This window comes from Salmo salar, chromosome ssa01 (genome assembly GCF_905237065.1).
Source record: "Salmo salar chromosome ssa01, Ssal_v3.1, whole genome shotgun sequence".
Lineage (NCBI taxonomy): Eukaryota > Metazoa > Chordata > Actinopteri > Salmoniformes > Salmonidae > Salmo > Salmo salar.
Genome location: NC_059442.1, coordinates 138,874,453 through 138,884,256, shown reverse-complemented (window position 1 = coordinate 138,884,256; position 9,804 = coordinate 138,874,453). Strand labels below are relative to the sequence as shown.

The window sequence follows — 9,804 nt, the reverse complement described above, 5'->3', positions numbered from 1 at the left end:
TGCTCCCTCTCTCTTTCTTTCTCTCTTTGACCATCTCTCTCTCTCTTTCTTTCTCTCTTTGACTATCTCTCTCTCTTTCTTTCTCTCTTTGACTATCTCTCTCTCTCTCTCTTTCTGTCTCTCTTTGACCATCTCTCTCTCTTTGACCATCTCTTTCTCTAATCCTCCCCTATACTTTCACTCTCTTTCCACCCCTCTCTGGTTTGTACACGACTTACATAATCAGAACTGATTCGATCAATATAAGTAATGTTCAGCAATGTGTGTGCTGTGCACAGCAAGGTGTCCAACTCCTGTCCCTAGGAGGTGCATGCAGGGTTCTTTCCCTTAACACTATAGGTAAATGAATGAAAGCCATGGATTGACTGAAGTCATGAAGGTGTCTACTCACCTGGTTTTGCTCTGAATCAGCAGTTCAGCAGTAAGAGGAGGCAAAAACCAGCAGACACGTGACATGGTCCTTGTGACTTTGAATAGACTGATTCACCCACTTATTCAGGGTGGCGCAACGTTACACAGATAGAAATGCATTGCGTAGAACAGAAATGACTCTCCACCTTGTAGAATAGGGAATTGTGTCAGCTCTATACATTGCATTTCTATCTGCAACATTTGAAACATTGTACTCCAGTGTTGTGAGTAAAGCTAGTGTATACAGTAACAAATTACGTCATGGACTTGTTTGAGTCTCTACTTTTCCTAGGCTTGAGTGACGCGGCACAAAAGAGAACAACGTCCTTAAACAATTGTAACACTAGACTGAGGTTGAATTAGTCAAATACTTACAGTGGTAAAATTGCCCATTAAGACTCTGGCTTTGTGATCAAACACCTTGGAAGTCCATCTTAGCAGGGCCAGAGCAGAGGGAAAGGATGTACGCCTATGGTCTTCAATAGGGATTTCAATGAATGCACGTAAGCTCTAAAACAAGTCAGCCTTAGTGTAAAAAATGTGATAGGAAATTCACCACATACATTTTTTCAGTATGACTTTATTTGATAAGCTGCTTATAAACTGCCTGTAAATATGATTTGTTAACCACGTAAATACATGTATATGGATTGTTGTTCGTGATTTGTATATGATTGAAATAATTGGTTTATTTACTGTATTTACTTATTATGTATTCCGAAGTTTACTAATGGTTATCTAACTATTGATTATGGTTAATAAGCAGTTTATAAGCAGACCTTCAAATAAAGTGTCACCAACTCTTTTTCCTCATAAAGAAGGGAGAGTGTCAGTGTTAAAAGTGTGATTTTGGTGGTGGTGTTTGTGAAGCATCTTGACAAGGCGCTTCTGTATAAAGAATCCCCATATGTTACCGGATGCATATTTCCCCATCACACTGCTGAGGTGAAAGCCAGGTCTATCCACACGTTAGGAGAAAAGTGACAAGGAACAGATAACATTTGCACATTCTTATTTATTAATGAAAAATACTTTTTCCATTTTATTTATTTTTTTAACATTGTGCATTTTCACAGTTTTAAATATTTGCCAGTACTGTTCTATGTTCAAGTATCAGTGTCAATGACAAATACAAAAAAAACATACTGTATTTTTGTTTCAGTGCTGCAAAATATATTAAATGATTTTTCAGAAGACAAATCAAAAACACCCAAAATTTGAAATACATTGTAGCCAGTTGTGTATAGTCTGCTACAGTTAGCCATAAGGCTACTCTACTGAAAACCTAGTCAGAGTTGCAGGGAGCGAATGGCAAGATAGACGGACAACTCTTTTGTTTATATGGGGTAAACTAATAGTAAAGGATAGGAAACAACGATGGGTGATCCTGAGAGTGAGCTTGGGCTTGTTATTTGTAACTAAAAGAGAAACCTTTACTGCTGGTCTATGACGTGTTGGTGGGCTGTAGTTTACATTACTCTTTTACATAAAGATCCATAGAAAAGGTGGGCGCCCTCAGAACTAAGAGCTGTGGGTTTAGGAATGAAAGGCTACACAGTGGCACAACCCCAGAAGGAGACATGAAGTCCATGAACTTCACTTGTTCAATGACTGAATCGTAATCTCATGAATATTTACGTAAATGTCAATTTGTCCATTTCTAAAAACAGAACTCGGTTGGAGATGTGTTTTGAGGAAGTAGTTGTACATGAGACAGACTCATCAGTAGCACATAACAACACTGTCAGAGTCCGACACAAATCGAGGCAATCGCCTTCCCGTTACCTCCCTCTCTCTAGTGTGTGTTTGTGTTGCTGGGGGCCACGTGCTCTGCTGATAAATGCTGTTAACACTCGGTCCCAGTGTGATGCTGTGATGATCAGATAGCATGCAAGGAGAGACCGCCCCTGCTGTCTTATGACAAGGATGTGCCCTGTGTGAGTGAACAGATGGAGCCATAGTTCAGCAACAGCTACAGCAGCGCCAGATCAATGAGAGTATTTAGGTCATGCCGTGACTAAGGACAGCTAGCCAGCTACTGATGTGTCAAGGTGTTTTATACATGGTGACAAGCAATCCCTGCTGGGCTTTCCAATGAATCACTCAGCAGTGTGCAGATTGTGACACAACCCCAACTCCTTGTCACTCTATCACCCATACCCCTGACTACCACCAATACCCCCTTCCACCTCAATCCCAACCCCCCACCCCTTCTAACACTGACCTTTGTCCTCTAGCCCCAAGAGGCCATCATATATTACTATAGCCAGCCTTGGCACAGCACAATGCATCTGAAGGGTGCTCAGTATTTCACAGACGATCTATTAATGACAGCACTTCTCCCCAGCAGACCCCTCCTCCTTCCTCCCTCCTCCTTCCTCCCTCCTCCTTCCCGCTCAGATGATTGAGTCCAGAGCAGGCTATCAGACTCTCTGGTTTCTGAGCCCTGGTCTTTCTTCATTCTATTCAGCTGCTACTGATAGGCTGCTCTGTCTTTTCTAACCAGGCAAAGATGTCAGATAAACGTCAAATTACGGTTGATATTTGGTTGAGATGTCAATAGTTTGAGTTTAATTTGAAATAAACCAAACCACAAAAACCTGTTGACACTATTTGGTTATATCAAGACAAAATCTGTGTATTTTAATGACTTTTGGCAAATTCAATCAAGTAGCCAGGTTGATGCAGTGTGATAATGTTGATAAGGTAGGTTGAAATAACGAGCAAACAATGTTGCCCAATTGTTGGTGGCATTTGATGGAAATGTTATTCCTCTACCAAGGAAGCTTTGCATCCATAAAATATCACAACATCATAACTAGCATAAACTTAATGAAAAAACAATACCTTCCGTGACAGAAGCAGAGATGAAGTTTTCTTAACCACTTCAAACATCAGTCCCTGTTCCTTTTTTTAGCTCATACTGCTGATGCTGTTGTTCTTGTTGTCGTTGATATTATAAGGAGATAAAAAGCCTGATGCCAAATTCTATCCCCCAGCTATCCCTCTAAACCCCCACCCCCTCCCTCCTCCATGAGCAATTTCAGCTCTGGGTAAAGCTGCCCTGCCCATAGATTAACGAGTGTCTGGGCATGGTCACGTTTATGGAGGTATTTAGCGAGAGGAGAAAAAAAAGCACCACATTTCTGCAGCGGGCTACAACTGGTAGTGACAACTGGTAGTGGCAACCCCAGAAGTGGGTCATCTATATGCCAGGCTGATCCTCGCATGCCTACTGCTGCAAAGAGGACAGAGGACAGGGTGAAGGGTGAAGGGTGGGTGGAGGGATGGATGGAGGAAATAGAGACCAATCAAGGGGAGCAGAGAGAGAAAGATGGATCAGAGAGGAGAAAGTAGGGACAGGGTGAGAGAGGATGAATGGGGATGAACATCAGAAGAGAGAGAGAGAGTGCGAGGAGAGCAAGGGGGGACTACAGAAAGAGAGAGCAGAGATGGAGGGCGGTGCGCTGCAACCACCTCTGCACCATGTGGATTCACACACAGGCACCCTAAAGCCGAGATGATTTATCTCCCATAGCATCGCATGGAGGACCAATTTTTTTATTGCCCCTGTTATGAAATGCACAGTAATTTCCCCTGGCTGCTGCTTGCTGTAATAACAGTATTGATTAGGTGCTAGCAGGGTTGTCCCCTCCGACATCTGTAGAGAGGAGAGAAGAACGGCAGAGGGAGGGAGGAGTACTGCGACAGGGCCCTGAGATGGAGGGAATGGTGATAAAGCAAATGAAAGATAACATGATGAAATACTGTTTTCTTTCTGTAAAGGGAGGTTGTTGACAACTCTAAAAGTCAGCTGAATATCAGTCTCAATGGAATTGAATGTTGTCAGAAAACCTTTTCCACAGCCATGCATGAGATGACGACCTAACTGACTATTTGAAAGGGTTTGTTTGAATGTCTTTTCTCTTTTGTTCTGTGGTAGAAAAAGGGTTCCAGCAGTTTTAGGACTCAATTTGGTTCCTGATAACCCATTGTACACAACCCACTGTTCCGTTCCTAAACCCACACACACCAGCACCAACAGTCTGGATGGAAGAAGAGAGAGGACAGGTGAAGGAATACTGCATTGCACTTGGTTTAAGGCTAAACATTTGCAGTGGAAAGCGATTTAAACTTAAGGCAGCATGGATTGAATGACTCTCATGTTTAAAAAAGTACTAAAACTACATATGTCACCCCGATACGGTTCGTATTCACATATCACTCATGTGGAGCACAAAATAGCGCTTATTCACAAAAAATGCTCTCTCCCAGCCCATAAATAAAAACTCAACTGGTATACGCAAACTTTGTGCATGTATACATGTATGTACCATGTACATAAATATGAACATAAATACTATATTTTTTTCAACCCACACACACTCCCCATCCCTCCCAACCCCTAACCCCAATCCCAAAAAGCAAAATTCCTTATTTTAGATTTTTTTTGCAATGACTTTATCTAGCACAGTGAAACCCGACCCCGTTTGAAGGTAGAATGGTTGCAGTTTGTTCACTCCAGTTTTTAGTCAGCTTCAGCTCCCACTTATAGGGGACGTCCTCTTTCTCCAAACTGCTCTTGTCCTTGTTTCACTCTCTCTCTCCCTCTCTCCCTCTTTTGCTCAGTTCTTACAAAAAGAAGAGGAGAGGAGAGAAACAGAGAGGCAAATAGAGGCAAGGAGCTTGAGGGAAGGAGAAAAGGAGAAAAAAGGAAAGTAGGTAAAGAGAGAGAAAATGAAAAGTGAGAGTAGGTAGAGGAGGGGGAGAAGAGGAGTGTTTAACCCCCCAAGGTCATTCAATATTTGGGCGGGATGACCACGATGGGGTCCCCGGTCTTTGGCCGCCACATGAGCACTTGAGCGTCGTTGGCGTTGGGCTTGACCATGGCATTGGGGGGGATGGGCTCGTTCTTGCCCAGGACATGGGGCTGCTCCTGGGCCACAGGCTCACGCAGCGTGGCCCTCTGGCCTAGAGGCTTGTCCGGGTCCACCTCGATGTGGAGCTGCATCCTCCAGCAGATGGTCTGCAGCACCAGGGTCTCGGCCGTGGCCTGATTGATGGCCACCAGCCAGGTGGTGAAGCTCTGGTCGCGGCGGATGCTGCTGAGCTGTGGCAGGTTGCTATCGCTCACAGGCACACCCCATGTAACGCTGGGGTAGAAGTTGTCATTCATGCTGACCGTGAACTTGGTGGCCTTCTTGGTGGGACCTACGATGGTGCACGTCTCCGTGGTGTTGCCATACCACGGGTAGTTGACGCCGTCCGAGTCGCTGATGGCCTGGATCTTGCCATCCCGTAGGTCAGGGAGTTCCCAGCTCGACCTGGACGTGGAAAAGCAGGCAGTGAGATTTAAACCAGAAGGGAAAACAGAGTGAAGCTTAAAGGGATAGTGCACGCCAAAATCAAAGATGATGCCAATCACTCCCATTCATATGGGAATAAAGTATCCTAATATATAGCTAAATCTACACAACAGGTGATGTGAACTGTCAACCCAACACAATTTTAGACCACTTTTATGGTGTGAAAACAGGAAGAAATTGTTGATTTTGGGTGAACAAATCCTTTAACGTGGAAGTGGAAACAAAAGGGTGAGACTTGTTTTACAAGTGAGAATCTCTCTGCATGTTGCTACTGCTTTCCTGCCTAGAATTGCTTGAGAGAGATATCAATCGTAATAGGCTCCTACCCACTGTTAAATAAAGGCTGGAGGATAAGAAGAGTGGAGGAGACTATCTATGTCCATGAGAGGCTCAAACAGCCTGACTGAGTGGGTTTGCTCTACAAACATCAGCTCAGTAGCTATTACGATTCAGGTCAGGGCAGCACAATCACAGCACACCACAGGTTCCCATTGTTAAGAGCCTCCCGTCTGTCTAACCTGTGTAGTAAGTCACTATAGGTGCATCTCAATAGTCTTACGTGGCTTTCTTTTCTCATTTCCTTTACCACCTCTGCACTGACCACTGATCTGTCAACACAGGATAGGTGAAAGCAATATACCCTAAGCCTATCAGGATTGCTTTACCTCATCCACTATTATTTCAGATCTGAGTGAATTAAGTGAAGGAAACTATGAAAGGAGGCCACTTTGGAGTATTGAGAAGCAGTGGGTGACATTGTGGGACAGAGGCACCTCATAAACACTTCGGTCCATCCGCCTATCGATTCCCCCTCGGCAGGAAGAAGTAAAGGAATCAGCAGAACTGCTGCAGATAACAGTGATCACCAGACACATGACAGGCCTGCATGGCCATTTATTCACAGAGGAGCTAGATTATGATATCTAGAATAATAATAATAGTAAAAGGTAAGCCCCAGTCTGTGTGTTGGGGGGGGGGTTAAAGTTTGTGTGTTTCAGTTGAAAGTTTTATTAGTTGTGTACAGTATACACATGGTATACACTGTCTTTTAAAAAATATATATATATTTCACCTTTATTTAACCAGGTAAGCTAGTTGAGAACAAGTTCTCATTTATAACTGCGACCTGGCCAAAATAAAGCAAAGCAGTGCGACGCAAACAACAACACAGAGTTACACATGGAATAAACAAGCGTACAGTCAATAACACAATAGGGGAAAAAAAGAAAGTCTGTATACAGTGTGTACAAATGGCGTGAGGAGGTAAGGCAATAAATAGGCCATAGTAGCGAAGTAATTACAGTTTAGCAAATTAATACTGGAGTGATAGATGAGCAGATGATGATGTTCAAGTAGAAATACTGGTGTGCAAAACGGGCAGAAAAGTAAATAAAAACAATATGGGGATGAGGTAGGTAGATTGGGTGGGCTATTTACAGATGGGCTATGTACAGCTGCAGCGATTGGTTAGCTGCTCAGATAGCTGATGTTTAAAGTTAGTGAGGGAAATATAAGTCTCTAGCTTCAGCAATTTTTGCAATTTGTTCCAGTCATTGGCAGCAGAGAACTGGAAGGAAAGGCGGCCAAAGGAGGTGTTGGCTTTGGGGATGACCAGTGAGACATACCTGCTGGAGCGCGTGCTACGGGTGGGTGTTGTTATCGTGACCAGTGAGCTTAGATAAGGCGGAGCTTTACCTAGCATAGACTTATAGATGACCTGGAGCCAGTGGGTCTGGTGACGAATATGTAGCGAGGGCATACAGGTCACAGTGGTGGGTGGTAGAAGGGGCTTTGGTGACAAAACGGATGGCACTGTGATAGACTGCATCCAGTTTGCTGAGTAGAGTATTGGAAGCGTTTTTGTAAATGACATCACCGAAGTCGAGGATCGGTAGGATAGTCAGTTTTACGAGGGTATGTTTGGCGGCGTGAGTGAAGGATGCTTTGTTGCGAAATAGGAAGCTGATTCTAGATTTAGTTTTGGATTGGAAATGTTTAATATGAGTCTGGAAGGAGAGTTTACAGTCTAGCCAGACACCTAGGTATTTGCAGTTGTCCACATATTCCAAGTCAGAACCATCCAGAGTAGTGATGCTGGTCGAGCGGGTGGGTGCGGGCAGCGAACGGTTGAAAAGCATGCATTTGGTTTTACTAGCGTTTAAGAGCAGTTGGAGGCCACGGAAGGAGTGTTGTGTGGCATTGAAGCTCATTTGGAGGTTATTTAACACGGTGCCCAAAGAAGGGCCAGATGTATACAGAATGGTGCCGTCTGCGTAGAGGTGGATCAGGGAATCACCCGCAGCAAGAGCGACATCGTTGATATATACAGAGATATATATATACAGAGTCGGCCCGAGAATTGAACCCTGTGGTACCCCCATAGAGACTGACAGAGGTCCGGACAACAGGCCCTCCGATTTGACACACTGAACTCTGTCTGAGAAGTATTTGGTGAACCAGGTGAGGCAGTCATTTGAGAAACCAAGGATGTTGAGTCTGCCGATAAGAATACGGTGATTGACAGTCGAAAGCCTTGGCCAGGTCGATGAAGACGGCTGCACAGTACTGTCTTTTATCGATGGCGGTTATGATATCGTTTAGTTCCTTGAGCGTGGCTGAGGTGCACCCGTGACCAGCTCGGAAACCGGATTGCACAGCGGAGAAGGTACGGTGGGGTTCGAAATGGTCAGTGATGTGTTTATTAACTTGGCTTTCGAAGACTTTAGAAAGGCAGGGCAGGATGGATATAGGTCTATAACAGTTTGGGTCTAGAGTGTCACCCACTTTGAAGAGGGGGATGACCGCGGCAGCTTTCCAATCTTTAGGGATCTCGGACGATACGAAAGAGAGGGTCCAGATTGTCTAGCCCAGCTGATTTGTACGGGTCCAGGTTTTGCACCTATTATCTGGATTTGGGTGAAGGAGAAGCTGGGGAGGCTTGGGGAAGTAGCTGCGGGGGGTGTGGAGCTGTTGGCCGGGGTTGGGGTAGCCCGGAGGAAAGCATGGCCAGCCGTAGAGAAATGCTTATTGAAATTGTCGATTATCGTGGATTTATCGGTGGTGACAGTGTTACCTAGCCTCAGTGCAGTGGGCAGCTGGGAGGAGGTGCTCTTATTCTCCATGGACTTTACCGTCTCCCAAAACTTTTTGGAGTTAGAGCTACAGGATGCAAATTTCTGTTTGAAAAAGCTAGCCTTTGCTTTCCTGACTGACTGCTTGTATTGGTCCCTGACTTCCCTGAAAAGTTGCATATCGCGGGGACTATTCAATGCTAGTGCAGTCCGCCACAGGATGTTTTTGTGCTGGTCGAGGGCAGTCAGGTCTGGAGTGAACCAAGGGCTATATCTGTTCTTAGTTCTACATTTTTTGAAAGGGGCATGCTTATTTAAGATGGTGAGGAAATTACTTTCATAGAACAACCAGGCATCCTCGACTGACGGGATGAGGTCAATATCCTTCCAGGATACCCGGGCCAGGTTGATTAGAAAGGCCTGCTCGCAGAAGTGTTTTAGGGAGCGTTTGACAGTGATGAGGGGTGGTCGTTTGACCGCGGACCCATAGCGGATGCAGGCAATGAGGCAGTGATCACTGAGATCCTGATTGAAAACAGCAGAGGTGTACTTAGAGGGCAAGTTGGTCAGGATAATATCTATGAGGGTGCCCATGTTTATGGATTTAGGGTTGTACCTGGTGGGTTCCTTGATAATTTGTGTGACATTGAGGGCATCTAGCTTAGATTGTAGGACTGCCGGGGTGTTAAGCATATCCCAGTTTAGGTCACCTAACAGAACGAACTCTGAAGATAGATGGGGGCAATCAATTCACATATGGTGGCCAGGGCACAGCTGGGAGCTGAGGGGGGTCTATAACAGGCGGCAACAGTGAGAGACTTATTTCTGGAGAGATTCATTTTTAAAATTAGAAACTCTAACTGTTTGGGCATAGACCTGGAAAGTATGACAGAACTTTGCAGGCTATCTCTGGAGTAGATTGCAACTCATCCCCCTTTGGCACTTCTATCTTGACG

The 9,804-nt window shown here is 44.7% G+C and overlaps 1 protein-coding gene across 5 annotated transcripts in view; it reads right to left on the bottom strand.

The window, feature by feature from the left end:
- Positions 1 to 1,406: 1,406 nt before the first annotated feature.
- The window catches only part of fam78ab (family with sequence similarity 78 member Ab), a 22,048-nt gene continuing 13,650 nt past the window's right edge, over positions 1,407 to 9,804 (bottom strand). For all 5 annotated transcript variants that reach the window (XM_045690993.1, XM_014133065.2, XM_014133070.2 and 2 more), the window contains exon 3: positions 1,407 to 5,735. In XM_045690993.1, coding sequence (XP_045546949.1) covers positions 5,210 to 5,735 — 526 coding nt within the window. In that variant the 3' untranslated portion in view covers positions 1,407 to 5,209. The remainder of the gene's footprint in view (positions 5,736 to 9,804) is intronic.